This window comes from Miniopterus schreibersii (genome assembly GCF_964146895.1).
Source record: "Miniopterus schreibersii genome assembly, chromosome: X".
NCBI classification, from domain to species: domain Eukaryota; kingdom Metazoa; phylum Chordata; class Mammalia; order Chiroptera; family Miniopteridae; genus Miniopterus; species Miniopterus schreibersii.
The window spans coordinates 77328373-77348652 of record NC_138104.1 but is presented as its reverse complement, the minus strand read 5'-3'; the positions used below and the strand labels follow the sequence as shown (position 1 = coordinate 77348652).

The 20280-nt window shown below is 34.1% G+C and overlaps 1 protein-coding gene across 7 annotated transcripts in view; it reads left to right on the top strand.

The window, feature by feature from the left end:
- Positions 1-20280, top strand: part of KDM6A (lysine demethylase 6A) — a 211796-nt gene that overhangs the window by 128707 nt on the left and 62809 nt on the right. For all 7 annotated transcript variants that reach the window (XM_081126644.1, XM_081126643.1, XM_081126640.1 and 4 more), the window contains exons 7-8: positions 2010-2064; positions 6085-6119. In XM_081126644.1, coding sequence (XP_080982770.1) covers positions 2010-2064; positions 6085-6119 — 90 coding nt within the window. The remainder of the gene's footprint in view (positions 1-2009; positions 2065-6084; positions 6120-20280) is intronic.

Genomic DNA, 20280 nt, shown 5'->3' with positions numbered 1-20280 from the left:
TTTGGAAATGTTTAGTATTTCATGATGTTGTGGGTTTCAGATGGTGCTTCAGTGACTTCATTGCTGCTTTTAAGATTGATTAAGAATTATATAAAACCTGGTCCAGAACTATTTCTGCCAGGTTTCATTGAGTATTGATAGATGAAATGTAGGCTGGGCAGTTTGAATTTTGCATCTCTCTGCTCTTTGTTGGATTTCAATCTGACAAAACTAAAATACTGCCATCTTGAAGGCTGTTTCTTTGCACGTTAGTTAATATCCTTTGATGGCTCAGTTAGGAGAGGTCTGTCTTATCTAGATATTAATTTATGCTGGCAGGATAGATTAGATTTAGAAATGTAGTACAATCTAAATGTGTGGCTGCTGTCCTGCTCTCTTTGTTTAGAGGAAAGCAGTTGGTTATAAAGCATGCTTTGCTTTCACAGTACTCACTTTTTAAAACAGTCTGTTTTCTATTCCCATGGTAGCGCATTCAGGGGATGTTTGAGGACATAAAATCTGCTTAGTAGACCAAGGGAAAATAAAAGCAGTTCTTGAGGTGTTCAGAGTTGGATATATATATTTTTTCCATTCTGTCAACTGTGGCAAATAATTTTTTACTTTTGTTTTGTTGACCATTGTATCCCTAGTTTCTGCATTATTCTAAGGGCGTTATAGGTCTTGATAAATATTTGTTGAATGGGTTAAATATTCAGTATTGAAGGGTCATAGTAATTTTGTTTGTAATTTGCCTATTCAAAACATTACAACCCTTAAATATTAAGAGTACTCCAAATGTTGGCTAGCCTAATTATGCATGCACATAACAGACATTTGTGAATGAATATATAATAGCTACTGTATTCATACCAAGTGATGCCTTCTAATCTTTCTTTCCTTGTAACACTGGGTAGCTGACATTTGTTTATTTTTGTTAATTGAGGGATCTGGTTGACCAAGTGCAGTTTTGATGATTCTGTGTTGAAATATAGTACCAAAAACTTGCTGATTATTTCTCGTGATAAAGAAAGATCTTTGTGGTCTTACATTTGGAAATTGTTATTATGCATTATCAATTTTCAGATTATCCAGCAGTTATAAAAAATATAACTCTTCAGACATTTTGATTGTAGATAGGAATGAACTTAATTGTAGTCAATTTTTTAAAAGTGATTTGTATTTTGGCTGTTGATTTCTTTAAATGCTAAAAATTTGAATATACATTTGTGAAAATATTTTGAAGAAGTTCAGAGAGATTTACTTTTTTTATCTTAAAGATTTTATACCAACTCTAGTACTTATTTGTCTTCTCTTAGTTTATATACCAGGTTTAACGTTGACAAACTAGATGTCACACAGTGTTTTTTATTATGTTATACATTAAATTTAACATGTATTTTTTGGGCAGGCTTATACGACATTATTTAAAGTGGATGTTATAACTCTTACACATATGATAGCACATTCTAAAAGGATAATTATATTTCATAAATGAACTTGAACACAGGCTATTTGTAGCCTGTGCATTCTTAGTATTTCAACTAGTTTTAAAAGGCACTAAATACAATGATTATTAAAGAATTCGTAAGGGCAAATAGTTTCACCCTTTATGATGATTCTCATAACAATTTTTGTTGTTTCTAAAGTCCACATCTCATTTTGAGATAAGCAGTGGTGTTCTGACATTAATGCCGTTGATCTTTACTTTCAGTTTTAAATAGTGATGCGCTCTGTTTAAACTGTTTATAACTAATACTTTTTATTTGAAGACTCAAAAATCCAAAGCTTTTTTCATATAAACGAAAATATGCATAGGTAACTTGTTAATTCTTTCCCAGATTCTCCATTCTTAACAGCCTGTCTGTTCCTATTAGTAAATGTTCAAAGTAATTCTTGTTGGTTGTCTAGTATGTTTTATTTGCATAGTATAGTTTTATTATTATGTTAGACCTTACATACCTGAAAATTATTTTAAAACACATTTATATGACTGAATTTAGCACATTAATTTTCCCACTCTCTTCTTACAGCATTTTCAGTTAGCTTTGGTTGACTGTAATCCCTGCACTTTGTCCAATGCTGAAAGTAAGTATTAATTACCATAGTTTTCTACATGTATTCAGATCACTTCACAGCAAATAGTAGTAGTAATAATAATAATGATAGTGATAAATCCTGTGCAGTTTTTCCTTGTAGAATTGTTGAATCTAACTGTATTGGTTGCCATGGCTACTTGTACAAATGGAACATGTCAGACCAGTTATTGTGAACAGCCTGTGTCTAAAATAGATATGCCAGTGAACTGAGTTGTTGAATTAAAATTACCTGCACCAATAAGCAAGATTGATATATTGTAGATGATATGGGGAGATTAATAACAGGGTTTGCTAGTTTTTTAAGAAAAAAGTATACAAAGATTCACATATGGTAGCTCAACGATTCCCAAATTATTGGTAATTATGAACACATACTTGGACTTTTTATTATAGTTTCACACTTTATATATAAAGTTTGAGGTGACATTTTTTAATTAATTCAGAAAGAATGTACATGTGAAGCATATTCTGATACAGTGGTTTTCTTCAGACAGTTATTTTCTGCTTCTATGTAGGTCTCCTTCCAAAAGCAGATTGGGTTGATTATGATGTGTTTATCAATAAGTATGTATTGTCATGTTTATTTAGTGTACTTTAAAGTAGCCAATAAAAGTTTTAAGAATATTCATTGGGTTCAAGCTGGCTTTCTTTAAAACTTTCTTACTTGAAAAATAAGAATTTTAAAAAGAAATCATTCTTAATGAAAATTTAAGATCAATTAAAGGATTCTAGGTTTTAGAAAGTCAGTATTTTGCTATAAGTGACTTCTTTTTTTAACCATATAGAAAGATGTTAAGTGAAAAGTAGTATCAGTGTTAAAAATGCCTAAGAAGGATTAAATCATCATCTAAACCAGACCAATTATCTCATACTTCTCCAAGACGCAATTTCTTGAGAAAACAAAAGATTTCTGTTTTCTTTCAATGAAATGCAGGATTTTGTACTGATCAGTGTATTTGCAGAATAAGTGATGGGAAGGTAACAAATGCAGCAATATTTAATTTCTAAGATGAGGTTAGATTAGAAAAAGAATTTAACTCATAGGTATATTAATTTATAAGTATTAATTTATAAGGTGTTAATTTATACTTTTTCCATAATTATATATCCAGGTTATATAAATCATCTAATTTATGGGAATAAGAAAACGGCTGATTTTCATTTAATTTTTTTATATCTAGTATCTTAAAGCCAAGTTTCATAACTATTTGTCAGTTTAAATAACTTTTGAGGGATACTTTATAAATGTGAAACTAAATATTTTGGCAAATCCTCATTCTACTCTGTTGAGGTAAAATCTCACTTGTAGATCATTGCTCCTGAGTGGAAAACACCTACGTAGAGTGAATATCAAAGGGAAGAAAACTTTTCTGTCACATTTGGAGAGGACAGTTCCAGCCATCATGAAATACATCTTTGAGTTGACTGTGCCTCTCTCTCTGTTTATTGAAAAGGGAAGTAGTCCTCTATTGCCCAGGGAATTTCCCTGGATTCAGGACTTTGAGTACTCAAGGATTGGTCGTTCTAATGGAAGGGCATGTGCTTTATTTAGAGACATTAGGCCATTATAGTTAAGTTGATTTGGGTAGTTTATTTTAAACAGTCTGCATGATTACTTGATAACTTCATTAGTGGCTGATGTCTCACAGAGCAACGTAGACTACCTGCCTTGGGCCAGATATTATTACTATTTCAACACCAGGCTCTTTGTCTTTGTAAAACTTATTTCTCTTTGCATTTTTTTATGTCATTACCTATTGTATATGCCACAGACCTTGAAATCTTCATGTTACCTTGTGATACTGCAAAGACCAGAAGATAATAGAAAGTAAAGTGAGCTTTTTAAAAAGTCTGTATGAGAAATTTGTATTTTGTGGCACAATTCATTATACAGTTAAAAAATAAGTAGATATACTTGTTTCTAGAGCTATTTAAGAAGGGTTAATTACAGTTACTGTCATGATGATACTAGACTTTTCATTATATGATTGCCCCTTGGGGTAAAATTGTTTCTTTGAGACTTTAAAAATTCTGTTAATTCTAAAAATAATGTATTAATTTCTAAATAAAGTTTAATTTCAGAACCTTTTATGGCAATATTTGTTCAATATTTCTACCACTAATTGAGACTTTCCAGGTGGAGTTTTTTCTTAGGTGTATGGTTATGTTCCACTTTGAAGAATACTTTTAAGAATTTAAATCCATGGTGGTTTTCACAGTACAAAAGATGACACTAGATTTAGTAACTCATGGGATAGGGAAGCCCTTGACATAAAGGCCTAGGAGTGAGCCTGGTGGAAGTTTGGGATGGTAGTAGCGTGCCCACTGGCTGCTGATCTTTTCTTCCTTGTTAACTTTATTAGAGGATTAAGAAGATTGGGGGAAGTGGACATAGATTTTTTTCTCTCTCTCTCATTCCCTTAACCTGTAACCCAGTCTCCCTCCAGTGATGTAGTGAGGTGAGATGTGGACTGGAGCTCAAGGAGAGCTGTATTGGAAAGGGTAGTGGGGAATAGGAAAAGCCTTGCAACGGGTATAGGTAAAGGGGATGTTTACATGTGTGGAACTTTTTTTTTCTTTTTCTTTGGTAAAGATTTTTTTGTTTGTTTTTTAGAATATTACAGATATCCCTTTTTCTTCCCAATGGAACTTTTATTATTATTATTATTTTTTTTATGTGCTTTTTGCAAAACTGATTTTTATCTTCTAAAGATATTTTTATTTTGCCTCATCTCTGATTAGTTAACATGTGATATTTAATGATTATTTATGGAGTTATGTAGTACTTAACTTTTGATCTAAAAGTGGCATTATTTTTCAAGTTCATTATATATTTTGTTTGTTTTGATCTTCAGGTTTTTTAGATCAGTTGTTTCCTGGTGGTAGGTTGTCTAGGGACTAGGTATCAGAATCCCTTGCAGAACTGAATAAAAAGGCAGTTTTCCAGGCCTTGCCCCAGGCTCACTGAATCATAATCTTGGGAATCTCTATTTTTCACAAGCCTTCCAGGTGAATCTTACAGTTACAGGAATCAGTTATTTCATGGTATATTCTCCAATAAGAAATTGATGATAGCTCTGGACCTTGTTTTTAAAGTTCCACATAAATATTCTGCATATAATTTTGAAATACTCCCAGACTCCTTGAAATCCAGCTGTGAAATTCAGGTAGATAGAACATTGTCATTAAAGAATAAAAATGAGTATATAAGTAGCTAGAATCCAGTTTTGATTCCTGATTCATTGTTGCTTTCGTTGAATCATTCATACTCTGGTGATGCACTATTAGGAAGAGCTGAAAGTAAAAGCTGACATAATTTATTTGATTTCAAGGCATACTTGTTAATCTTGGGACTGTTTATTATTCTTGCCTTCCAACTGGTTTGACTTTAAAAAAAAAAATTCTGAATAACTGATAGAGAAATGCAACAACAAATTTTCTCTGTGTTATTACCCGTGTGATCCTGGTCTATGACTTCTTTATAAATGTTTTTTGATATGAAATATGGTATAAGAATAATACTAGAGGTTTCTTTTTGTTTTAATGTGTTTTTTACTAATAGTGACTGTATTTTTTTCACCTAGAACTCAGTTTTTAAATACCACGCTTTGAAATGTATAGATTATAAAAGTTTTCTCTATTTGTTTAATATGACCATTTTGAAATTTGTAAGAAGTATACTCATTGAAACTAATACAAAATAATACTGAATATAAACTAATTGGAAAAAAGTAAAAATTAAAAACTATACTCATTTGCTATAGATTTTAATATTAATTTTAAAAATTACATTGACAAAATTTGATAATGGCCAACAATGAATACATGTGGTTTCTTAATTGTGTTTGTGTATATTTGTTTGTATATTCTATTTTATTAAAAAATAAGTTACGTTCCATTACTACTTAAGTCAATGTAGTATAGACTGTGCTTATATTTTATATTTTATAGTTTTGCTTAATTTACCCCAAATACTTGTTTTGATTTCTATTTTCCATCATCTTTGCAGTTCAATTTCACATTGCCCACTTATATGAAACCCAGGTAAGTGTTTTAACTTACCTTACTTAAAACAGAAGTGATTACCCATATCATTCTAAGTGATATCAGATAATTTAATGACATTCTGGGTATTACCACTTAAATTTCATTTAATATGATTTGACTCTAAACCTGAATATCTACAGGCTTAAGTGGCTATATTTAAGATTTCTCTTATTCTTGATATGAAATGCCTAGTTTTCCTTTCAAAATTTTTATAGATGGTTGTTACAATGCATTGTTTTTAGTTTCAGTTTTTCTTAAGATTGAAATATCCCTTTTATGTGTCACCATTTGAAAGCCCTATTAGAGTCACCTTTTGATGTCATTATCACTACTGTTATGGTGCTGTATTTAACATACTTTTCCAGTTTAATTTTAGAGTATTGTTTTTATGTATGGCAGATTGTGCCTAGTTGTACAATAAAAGGTATAACACAGACATTTACTCTAGGCCAGGGATGGGGAACATCCGGCCTGCGGGCCAATTTGGTTTGGCCCTGCCATACAAAACTATCAACTTAAAAATTAGCCTGCTATATTTGGTCAAACATTTAATCAAATTTCAAGTCCTGCCTGCGGTTGCCTTGGCAGTGCCAGACCAAATGATTTCCCGGACAGAAAAAAGGTTCCCCACCCCTGCTCTGGGCAGTGGTATGAAAAATCAGGCATAAATTGGTGTGAGACTAAGTATTAGGTAATCATAGTTTACCCAAAACATAAATTTTATAACAGCTTTTCAGGGAAAAATACTGTTATATTTGTACATAATTTGTAAGGTCTATTTTGCTTCAGAGCTACCATGGGGTGCTTTAAAAAATTAAATTAACGTCAGATTTCTGGACACCTCTATCTGCGTGTCCCGTCCCCCCCCCCCGCACACACAAACAAGCACACACGTGTGTGCACACACACATCCACTGAATCAGACTTGATACAGACTTAGGTTTGGATACCCTACTACTCTAGGGATTTTATCTTCCTTGAGAAGATGCATGTGAAAATTACACACACATGCATGTTGTGGATTGGAGTCTTTACCTGCCAATGCTAATCCCAGCCTCCTGCCAACTGCTGATTTTTGTCGAATCAGCAAAGACCCCAGGGTGAAAGCAGCTGTAGAAATCAGTTTCTTCTCCAAAGTTCCTTCCCTGGAGTCTTATTAGCTCCTTCTGTTCTCATTACCTTAGTAGCTCTCTGCTGCCTTCAAAAGGATGAATTCTGATTCCCTCCCCAGCTTTTTTAGTTCTTAGTGAGATCACTGGTCTGTCACTAGCTGAAGCAGAAGTTTTCTCACCTTTATTTTTAATGAGTGTTTTTGCTGGAGGTGGAATTCTGTTTTATTTGACCACTTTGAAATTTACATTTCATTGTTTTGGCTTTCATTGCTTCTGATGAGAAGTTGTCTGTTGGTGTTAATTTTTAATCTTGTGAAGGTAATGGGACAGTAACCCCCCCCCCCCCCCCCCCCCCCCCCCCCCGTTTGATTCTTTCATTTGAAAAATCTCTACTCGGTGCTTATAACAAGGATGTTCATTTTCAGGTGAAAAATGAAGAGAAGTTACTTTTTATAGTTCAGCTGATTCATACCAACAGACCTTATTTATGAATATGGAGTTTTAAAATGTAAATTTAAGTAGTCAGGCCACATATGGTTAGTGGCTACTGCTAGGTAGCCAGATAGTTCAAGGGAAGTCTCTTTATATAGGAAGAAGTCTTCCTGCTAATCAGTGTAGGAAAAAGAAGACAGCATTTCACAAACCCTGAGGGCCCTAGTCCCCCTTGTCTTCACAGTATGATACAATAAGACCATAATTAAAACTGAAAAGTGATGGAATTCTTTTTTTTATTAGAGTGGTAAGGAAGGCCTGTTTGGGCTGAGTCCTGAATGTAGAAGAGCCAATGATATGATATAATGTGTGTGTGTGTGTGTGTGTTTTGCTGGGTCATTCTGATAAAGAGGTGTTATTAGCAAGTACAACAGCGTTGTGGTATTGAGCTTATAATATGGGGGGGTGAGTGAAGTAGGCTTACAGTTGCATCGTGACATTCTTTTGAGTTAATAAAGCTATTATAATAATAACCTGCATGTCTTTTTCCATATGAACAACTGTAAACCTACTTTTGCCCACCCCTGTATTGGAAAGATAAAAAGGAGGCCTTTTGTAGAGTTGGAAATGTAGGGCTTAAATTTTCTTGTTAAACCTAGTCATGCATTTAGGTTTGAGTTATTTTATTTTTCCTCTTTACTGAGGTATAATTGACAAATAAAATTGTAAGATATTTAAATTATATAACCTGATGGTTTGATATATGTATACATTGTGAAGGCACCCCCCCCCCCCAACTCCATCGAGTTAATTTACACATCCATCACCTCACATCTAACCCCCTGCCTCCTTTTTGGGTTAGAACATTTAAGTTCTATTCTCTTAGCAAATTTCAATTATACAGTATAGTGTTACCAACTGTAGTCATCATGATATGCGTTAGACCCTCAGACCTTATTTGTCTTATAACTTGATAGATTGTACCCTTTTATCATCTCTCTCTGTTTCCCCCAACCTCACTACCCTCACCTCCTGGCAGCTACTTTTCTATTTTTTTGTTTCTATATGTCCCCCCCCCCGCCCCCCCTCCCCTTTTTTTTTTAAATGAGTGCATATATAAGTGATACCATACAGTATTTGTCTTTCTTTGTCTGGCTTATTTCACTTAGCATAATACCCTCCAGGTTTATCTGTGTTGTCACAAATTTTGATGGACACCTAGGTTGTTTCCACACCTTGGGTATTGTGAATAATGCAGCAGTGAACATGGGAGTATAGTTATCTCTTTGAGATAATGGTTTTGTTTCCTTTGGATATATACCCAGAAGTAGGATTGCTGAATTATATGGCAGGTCTATTTAGGTTTGGGTAGTTTTAATGGGATATCATCTCTCCCCACGCATTCTTAGTAGGTTTAGAAAATTAGATTCTTAGAGGTTTCTGTGTATATCATCATACCATCTCTAAGTAAAGATACTTTTGTTTCTCTGTATAATGTCATATCTCCAAGTAAATACATTGTGAATTATTGTTGGACATTTATATCAGTTATTTAATTTACTTCCCCATATTATTAGCTGAGACCTACAGAACCATTTTTTTTCTAATACTAATACTAGTATTAACTGGCCTTTTTCTGCATTGATTTTTTAATTTTTTTTATTGATTTCAGAGAGAGGAAGGGAGAAGGAGAGAGAGAAGCATCAATGATGAGAGAGTCATTGATCGGCTGCCTCCTACACGCCCCATTCTGGGGATTGAACCCACAACTCAGGCATGTGCCCTGACCAGGAACTGAACCTTGATCTCCTGGATCATAGGTCGATGCTCAACCGCTGAGCCACGCCGGCCAGGCTTTCCATTGATTTTAATGATATAACTTGAACAGTTGACCATCTAGGTTTTTATTAGCATTTAAAGAGTAAAAGATATAGGATTTGTCCCTTTTACTTAATGTTCTTAAAGTGTTACTATTTTTTTTACTTTAAATTTTTAAATTTTCAATTACAGTTGACATACAATGTTATAGTAGTTTCAGGTGTACACCCCAGTGATTAGACATTATATAACTTTCTAAGTGATCACCGTGATAAGTCTAGTATCCACCGGACACCATAGTTATTAAAATATTATTGACTATATTCCCATATTTGTTTTTCTTTATTTTGTTGAAGCCATAGCCAATTATGTATCTTCTCTTGACCTTCCTTAAAAATTTTTTTTTAAACTTAGTATTATGTTTTGGAAATGATTCATATCCATATGTTATTATGAATAGCACTTTATAAGAATTATTAGTTTTATTTTTAACATTATCTTCTAACTATCCAACAGTAGTTTATTGCCAAAGCACTGTAGGCTGGTTTCATTTATGTATATTATACCAAAAAATTCTAAAGAAAAAAAAATAAATTCTAGTTGATAGATACAATATGTCATGATTGTATAGGGTTTATTTCATGAAGTCAAAGATGATTCAATGTAAGGAAATGTGTTAACAAAACAAAATGCAGTTTGGTGCAGCCATTGCAGAAAGCAGTATGGAGTTACCTCAAAAAATTAAAACGGGAACTGCCTTATTACTCAGCAGTTCCACTTCTGGGAATTTATCTGAAGAAACCTGAAACGCTAATTCGAAAGAATATATGCCACCCCTGTGTTCATTGTAGCATTATTTACAATAGCCAAGATTTGGAAGCAGCCCAAGTGTCTGTCTAGTAGATGAGTAGATTAAACAGCTATGGTACGTTTACTACTTGACCTTAAAAAGGAACAAAATTTTACCCTTTGCAACAGCTTGGATGGACCTGGAGAACATTATGCTAAGTGAAATAAGCCAGTCAGAGAAATATAGGTACCATATGATTTCGTTAATATGTGGAATTTAATGACCAAACTGAACTAATAAGCAAAATAGAGACAGACTCAGAGAGCAGGCAGACAGCTCTGGTGGGGGGGGGGGGGTAGGGTGGAAGAATTGAGCAAAAACAAAAAATAGAAAACTCATGGACATGGACAACAGTGTGGTGATTGCTGGGGCAGGGGGCGTAAAGGAGCAAGAGGATATAAGGGGGAATAAATGGTGATGGAAAAATAAAATAAAGGAAAAAATAAGCAATGTAAGGAAAACTAATAATATTGTGAACAAGGAAGAAACTTTTTTAGATTTTCTTTTTCCTCAATCATCACCCAAGGACATGGTCTCTCTCTCTTTTTTTTTTAAAGAATACTTTATTGATTTTTTGAGAGAGAAGAAGGGAGAGAACCAGCGATGTGAGAGTGCAGCATTGATTGTCTGCTTCCTGCCTGCACACATACGTACACGGACACACACACATACTATCCCCACCCCAGGGATCGAGCCTGCAACCCAGGCATGTACCCTGACCTGGAATTGAACCGTGACCTCCTGGTTCATGGGTTGGTGGTCAACCACTGAGCAACACCAGCCAGGCCGACATCTATCTATCATCTATCTATCTATCTATCTATCTATCTATCTATCTATCTATCTATCATCTATCTATCTATCATCTATCATCTATCTATCTATCTATCATCATCTATCTATCATCTATCTATCTATCATCTATATTTATTTATTTATTTATTTATTTATTTATTTATTTATTTATTTAATATATCTTTATTGATTTCAGAGAGAGGAATGGAGAGGGAGAGAGAGAGAGAGAGAGAAACATCAATGATGAGAGAGTCATTGATCAGCTGCCTCCTGCACGCCCCCACTGGGGATGGAGCCTGCAACCTGAGCATGTGCCCTGACCGGGAATCGAACCCCGATTGCCTGGATCGTAGGTCGACGCTCAACTGCTGAGTCATGCATGGCCGGGCTCCTCTTTTTTCAGTTGTAAAATATATGTGACATAAATTTTATCATTTTAGCCATTTTAAAATGTACATTTCGGTGGATTAAGTACATTTACTTGTGCAGCTGTCACTGTCAGCCATCTTTAGAATCCTTTTATCATCCCAAACTAAAACTCTGAGCCCATTAAACAATAAGTCCTTATTCCGTCCTCCACCCAGCCCCTGGCAACCACTATTCTTTCTGTATCTATGAGTTTGACTACTCTAGGTATTTCATATAAATGGACTCATACAACATTAGTCCTTTTGTGTCTGGCTTATTTCACTTAGCATAATGTCTTTAAGGTTTGTACATATTGTAGCATGTGTCAAAATGTCACTCCTTTTTAAGTCTGAATAATATGTATATACCACATTTGGTTTATCCATTTATCTGTCAGTAGATATTTGTGTGTGGCTTTTACCTTTTGACTATTATGAATAATGCTGCTATGAATGAGTGTGAATATCTGTTTGTCACTGCTTTCAGTTCTTTTTGATATATACTCAGAAGTAGAATAATGGGATTATATGGTGATTCTGTGTTTGACTTTTTGAGGAAGCTTCATACTGTTTTCCCCCGTACATCTTTGAAGCAAGTATAACGTTGATACCTGAACCTGATAAAGACAAAAAATAATCAATATACAGACTAAATATCACTGATGCATCTTGGTGTAAAAATACTAAATAAAATATTAGCAAAAACAAAATCCATTATTTCCTTAAAACAAATAATATATTGTGACCAAGTAGTATTCATTTCAGGAATGCAAGGCTGATTGAATATTAGGAAATCCATTACTATCATGCAGAATTAAAGGTAAAATCAAACCATTTTAACATAAGTGCTAAAGAAGCCTTTGAAAAATTCAATACTCATTCCCAATAAAAACACTCTTGGACATAGGAAGTGAGAGTTTCTTTCCAATGATAAAATTCATCTATTTTAGTCTACAAATCACTGTCTTATTTAAGGGGGAACACTAGAGGCATTTTCACAAAAATCAGGAGCAAGGCAAAGATGCCCACTATCTCCATTACTCCTCATTATTGTTATACGTATTAGCCAATGCAGTTAGATAAGAAAAATCAATTAGAGGTACAGATTAACATACTTAAATTCATAGACTATAACAACAATAATTAGAAAGTATTGTAATGTTAGAAAAATTTTATAGTGTCAACAAAGTAATGAAATACTTCACAATAAACTTAAAAGAGATACTATAACTCAACAGTATAAAGATTGTGATTCTCCCTAAATTAATTATTGTAACACATCAATAGAAAAATACTAGCAAACTTTTTAAAGGAGATAAGTTGATATGGAAAAACATGCTAGATTAGCCAGGATAACAGAGTGGGGAAAATTGTATAGGTTATACTAACTCTACTAGATATTAAAACACACAGTAAAGCCTATATAATAAAAAGTAGAGTACTGTTGTGTGAATAAACATATAAACCAGTGGAATATCATAGAAAGGCCAGGAACAAATCCAGGTACATACAGAAACTGAGTATATTGATAAAGGTAATCTTACATTCCTGAGGCTATGGGGGATTTCTTCATAAATGGTTCTGGGACAACTTGGTAGCCATTTATACAAAGATAAAATTAGACCTATAACAAATCATTCACAGGAATAAACTACAAATGAGTTAGGGTCAAATTGTAAAAAATATTGTGCAACTACTAGAAGAAAACAGGAATTCCTCTTCAACATGGATGTAGGAAAAGGCTTTCTAACTATGAGTCAAAATTCATAGGCAATAAAAATAATGACCCATCAGTTTGAAAAATATAAAAATAGATAATTTCTGCATGGCAAAAATATACCATATATTAGAGGACACCTGTTAAACCGGGAGAAAATGTTTGCAACACGTGCCACAGACAAATGGCTGATATACCTAATGTAGAACGAACTCTTAAAATTTGAGGGACAAAAGAACAAAAACCCAATCGAAGAATGGGAAAAAAAGACATGAACAGACAATGGACAAAAAAGATATAAAAATGACCCTTATACAAATGGAAAAGTGTTCAACTCAGAGGTAGTGAAATGCAAATTAAAGCAACACAGTATGATTTCTCACCTGTCATACTGGTGAAAATATTGTCACTATGGAGAGGAAATGGACTCCCACCCATTGTGATCATGCAAACTGATACAACATATATAAGACAGAATTTTGCAGTAATGTAACAAAACTATATGTACTTCACTTACCTGTTGACTCAACAATCCCACATCCAGAAATATACTGTGAAAATATACCTCCAGAAAGGCACAAGGATATCAGTTGGAGCATCATTTGTAATTGCAAAATATTGGAAACAACCTAAATGCCCATGTATAGGAGAATAGTTGTATAAACTGTGGTGCATTCAGGCAGTGGAGTGCCATGTAGCTGTAGAAAAGAATAAGGGGTGTATGTATATACATAAATATATTTGCTCAGCTGTCTTTGCTGGGAGACGCTGGAAGCAGTGACCACCCTCAGCAGAAGTGGACACACTAACACCCAGATGTTTGCTTTTAAAGACCATTCATCACAAAAAAGGAGTCAGGTATTCTTGGGGAGAAGTGGTGATTCCATGGCTTAGGTAGGGATACTAGAAGATGAACTCTGGAACATTTCAGGGTGTCAAAAAGTAAGGAAGTGCTCCAAAAAGTGACAGTCATTTGGAAAGGATACAGGAGCCAAGTTGAGGGGAGGGGGTTCCCAATCACCAAATCTGACGCAAGTTTAGAAGCAAGTAATTGTAATAATGGGATATGAGGTAGAGAATAAAATATATTACTTCATACTGATATTAAAGAGTAACTGAATAAATAAATGGGGAAACCTCTTACTGTAGAATTTCAATTAAGTAATATATGATGAATGTGATGAATGTTACCCCACAAGATACTTACTAATTTCAAAGGGACTTTTTTTTTTTTTTAATCCTCACCCGAGAATATGTTTTATAGATTTTTTGGGGGGGGAGGAGGAGAGAAATATGGATCACTTACCTCCTGTATGTTCCCCGACTGAGGATCGAACCCACAGCCTAGGTATATGCCCTGACTGGGTATCAAACCAGCAACCTTTTGGTGTATGGGACGATGCTCCAACCAACTGAGCCACCCAGCCAGGGCAAAAGGGACATTCTTCAAAATAACTAGCCAGTATTGTTTGTGTCACGGTAGGTAATACAAGTCAAAGACTGAGGCTCTATCCCAGATTGGATGAAAGTAAGGAGACATGCTACCTGGACAAAACATGGAATCTTGGATTGGATCCTGGTCCAGAAAAAGGATATTCATTAGTGGGATATTTGGTGAAACAGGAATAAATTACGTAGTTTATCAATGTTAATTATATCAGTCTTCTCTTCAGATATTTTAAAGCTCTGTTATTATGTCATCCCGATGTATTAGTCCGTTATTATTAAATATTTCTTTTTATCTCTGGTAATGCTCTTTGCCTTAAGCCTACTTAATCTTATCTGAGTCTAGTCACTTCAGCTTTCTAATGCTTATTCATTGCACGGTAACTTTTTTATCCTTTTATTTCAGCCTACTTGTGTCTTTATATGTAAAGTGCATCTCTTACAAATAAAATATATTTTTGGCTTTCACATTTGTAATTTGTAATTCTATTCTGGCAGTCTGTTTATTCTTTGGAATGTCTGTCTAGTACATTTATAATTAATTTTATTTATAATCCATTCGATTACTGGTGTGGTTGCAAAAAGTTGGCTATCATTCTTGTATCCTTTGTATTTTGTTGTTTTTCTCTAGCTGCTTTTTTTTTTTTTTTAATATTTATCTTTATTGATTTCAGAGAGAGGAAGGGAGGGGGGAGAGAGAGATAGAAACATCAATGATGAGAGAGTCATTGACCGGCTGCCTTCTGCACTCCCCTGAATGTGGATTGAGTCCGCAACCCGGGCATGTGGCCTGACTGGGAATCAAACCTCAATCTTCTGGATCCTAGGTCAATGCTCAACCGCTGAGCCATGCCCGGCCAGGCTGGCTGCTTTTAAGGTTCTTCTCTTTACATTTGGTTTTTAAGAATTTGACTATGATGTGCCCAGGGATTTTTTTTTTTCTTTTTTCCTTTATATTTATACTTCTCATGGGTTTTTTGGTTTTTTTATTATTATTATTATTTTTTTAGTGTTTTGGGTATGAGATTTGATGCCTTTCATCAGTTCTGGAAAGTTCTTAGCCATTTATATTGTCAGTATATATTTTGCCACATTTTTCTCATCTTCTTGGGCTCCAATTATTGTCTCATACATCTTAGATGGATTTTTAAAAAAATTATTGTTTTACTTTTGGCTGTTTTTTAAACCTGTTTAAATATTTCTTGATTCTTTTTTCTTTTAAATTGCCAAAATTCAGTACAACCAGTGATTTGTTTTTAATTTCAGATTAGTATTTTTCAGTTTTAGAATTTTATTTCGTTTCTTTTTCAGTTTCTCTTTCTGTGCACTGATTTCCTGTTCACTCATTCATTATGATTATCTTTTTATTTTTTCTGTGAACATTGTTAAAGTAGCTGCTTTAAAATTATTTGTAAATTTCAACATCTGAGTCACTTCATGGTTGATTTTCATTAATTTCGTATTCCTTTGAACATGGGTAAAATTTCCCCAGTTCTATATAATTCTGGTAATTTTATCCTAGATATCATTCATTGACTTTGTTTTTCTGAAGATTGATATTTTTATTAGCCAGTTACCTTTGCTCAAGTCACAATCTAAACTTTGTCACCACTCTGATGGGCAGCAGCTGAAATCTCTCTCTAGTTTTTTTTTTTTTAATTTAACTTTTCACTTACAGTTTACATTCGATATTATTTTGTATTATTTTCAGGTGTACAGGATAGTGGTTAGCTAATCAGTCATATACTTTACAAGGTTTCCCCCTGATATTTCCAGTATCCATCTGGCACCATACATAGTTATTACAGTATTGACTATATTCCCTATGCTGTACTTTAAATCCCCGTGACTATTTTGTAACTATCAATTTGTAGTTCTTAAATCCCTTTACCTTTTCCACCAACCTCCCTCAGCTCCCCTCCCCTCCCCTCTCGCAACCATCAGTCTGTTCTTTTGTATCTATGAGTGTTTCAGTTTTATTTTGTTCTTTAGATTCCATATATAAGTGAATCATAATTGTCTTTTTCTGATTGGCTTATTACACTTAGCATACTATTTTCTAGGTCCATCATACTGTCGAATGGTAGGATTTTTTTTTTTATGGCCGAGTAACATTCCATTGTATATATGTACTACTGCTTTTTTTTAATCTACTTGTTTATTGATGTGCACTTGGGTTGCTTCCAAATCTTGGCTATTGTTAATAACTACAATGAACATAGTGGTGCGTATCAACTTTCTAATTAGTGTTCTGGTTTCTTCAGATGTATACCCAGAAGTGGAATTGCTGAGTCATAAGGCAGTTCCATTAAAAAATGTTTGCGGTATCTCCATACTGTTTTCCATAGTGGCTGCACTGATCTGCACTCCCACCAACATTGTACAGGGGTTCCCTTTTCTCCACATCCTTGCCAACACTTGTTTGTTAATAGTAGCCATTCTGACAGGTGTGAGGTGATAGATATCTCATTGTGGTTTTTAATTTGCATTTCTGTGATAATTAGTGACATTGAGCATCTTTTCGTATGTCTGTTGGCCATCTGTTCTCTTTAGTTTTTTTAGGCTGCTAGACATCTGTTATGTTCATACATAGATCAGTGGTCAACCAGAGATTTGGGTAGAGTTTAACTGTAGAATTTGGTGTTCATTCTCTGATTCTCTCCTTCCTGGAATTTCTCACCTCTCGTCCACCTCTTGTGATAGCTTCAAAATCTGTCCTCCGATTCTTTAAGCTAGTAAGATTGCTGATTTCTATTTGAGTTCTAGCCAACCAGGCACCAGTTGGGGCCTGCTGCCTTCAGGTGAAAATCCTAGAAAAAGGAGGTCATTCATCCAGTGCCATGCCTTTCCTCTGACTGTTAACTTCTCTGGGTTTGGCTTGTTTTTTCCCCCAGTTTTTTTTTTTTAATTTTTTAAAAATATATATGTATCTTTATTGATTTCAGAGAGAGGAAGGGAGAGGGGGAGAGAGAGAGATACATCAATGATGAGAGTCATTGATTGGCTGCCTTCTGCACCCCCCCTGCTGAGGATCGAGCCCGCAACCATGCCTGGCCAGGCTTTCCAGTGCTTTCTGATAGTTGACTTATATTTTTTCCAGAATTTTAGCTGTCTGTGGAATGCTACTTCAACATGAACAGAGGCAAAACTTTACTGAATACTTTTAAAGATAAACTCATGTTGCTTTTTTGTATACAATCTATAATTGCTCTTTAATATTCTACTGTAAGTATCCATCATTTTCTTTTTCCATTCACCTAGTGTTACATAGACCTAGGTTATCCAACTCCCTGATAGTATAAGCAGTGCCATTTAGAACATTACTTATAGGAAGGTTTCTTTGGCCTATGTATCCCAAGAGTGAGATTGTTAGATTCTAGCATATTTTCAGACATAATTTCATGAGTAATCCTCTTCCAGGAGGGCATTAGTGGTTTTTGTTTTTACTCACATCCCCACAATACTTGTGGTTAACCCAACTTTCTTAATGTTTGTCAGTCTGATGGGTACAAGGTGGCATCTTATTTTAACTTGCATTTTCTGGTTTCTAGTGATGTACACGTTTCCACATGTTTTTCACCTTTTAAGTGTTTTTATGTCCATTGCCAGTTTTTCTGCTTATGTGTTTCAGGTCAGAACTTTAGTCTTCCTTGTGATTTGTGCTTTTTTGGCCATGTCAAATAAGTTCTTTCACATTTCAAGGAAATATTCTTCTGCATTTTCTTTTCTTAGCTTTATTTTTTTACCTTTCACAGTTGCCTGTTTTTTGTATATGGTATAAGGTAGAAATCCAACTTCATGTTTCTCAATATTCAACCAGTATTTTTCAAATTTTTTTTTTTCTTACTAGTTTTTGGAAGTATGTTTTAGTGTTTATTAAGGTAATTCCACAGAGTATTCTTCCTAAGATATAAACCTGATCATATTGCTTGAATTCATTTCAGTGGAACTCCATTGTCTTAAGATAGTCTATAGTCTTTAACATGGTTTAGGAAGGTCTCTGTGAAGTTGTATTTGCATGTCTCTGCATTTGCTGCCCAGCCTGCTAGTATTCTTAAACTTAACACGTGTTTTGCTCTGGCCGGGTGGCTCTGTTGGTGCATCGTCCTGTACACCGAAACAGTTGTGGGTTTGATTCTAGGTCAGGGCACATACCCAGGTTGTGGGTTCAGTCCCCCAGTTGAGGTATGTATGGTAGGTAACCGATCGATGTTTCTCTCGCACATCGTGTTTTTCTCTCTTTCCTTTCCTCTCTCTCTAAAAATCAGTAGAAACATATCTTTGGGTGAGGATTAAAACAAACAAACAAGCTTTACACGTGTTCTTTTTTCCCTTTGGGAAATACCATACTATTATTGTAGATAATACAATATGTTTTACTCACTTTTCTCTCTGTATTCTTCACTACACTGTTGTCCCAGCAGTTTCTCTTATGTACTAGGTGTTCAATAAATATTTATCAGTGGAAGGAATTTAGTTGAATAACTTGGTCTTTATCCTTCATTAACTGTCTGATTGACTTTTTCAGACCAGATTAATGTTTAGGGGGAACTAATTTAGCTGACGAATAAAAGTTTATATAATAACTACTCTTAATCTCAATAGACAGTTCTTTCAAATCTTCCTCATGTTGACGTACTGTATTTATTTAGCTTTTTATGTGTTTCATTTGTTTTATTTGTTTCATTAGCTTTTTACTTATTTGATCCTTAAAATAACTCTAGATAGAAAAATCAGGCACTAACTCTGTTTTATGGATGTTGAATTACAGTTTTAAGTGATTTGCCTGAGGCTCACACAGCTAGTTTTGTATTTGAACATACTTCTTTGGAGAAAGATTTGTTTGCTCCAGCAGCTATGTACTGTTAGTGATATGAAAAAAGCCACTTCAGTCCTTTTTTTTTTCAAAGTATGTTTTAAAGGTAATATTTATGAGGTATTTTACTGGCTTTTCCTTCCCTTTTTTTTTTGAGAAGTTACCTTAAGCCTTACGACTAGCAGTAATAGGTTTCAGTCATATCAGTACTTTGGGGGAGAGAACTGTGGGTAAATGGTTTCATTTAGAGATTTGCCTATGGAACGTTAAATATTATAAATATTGTAATACATTACAAAGTGTCACTACGAGAAATTTGATGTCTTTAAAATCATGTTTGATATATTTTTTCATAGGATTTTTTTATATGCTGGTAACTGCATCTTTTAAACTTAGATTTTAACTTCTTTTGCACTTAGAATTTGTAAAGCATTTTGGCATGTGCTCTATTCTAATATTAAGTTGCTTGGGAACTTGGTATTTCTAGACAAAGTTGAAGTCATTTATGTTATTAAATAGGTTGAGATGATTTTCTTTTTAAATGTTGAGATTTGGGAAATTCTTAAAAGGTCATATTTTAGTGCTACTTTATTATATTGAATGTTTTACTTGTTTTAGGTACTCTAAAGCATGACCTATTAACCACAACTATCTAGTATTAAAGGACCATTCAGTAATGGAATTAGTACTTTTTCTTTCAGTTGGTTTAAAAATATGCTTAAAGTATCAGTATTATGTAAATATTAATATATGAGCAGGTTCTTC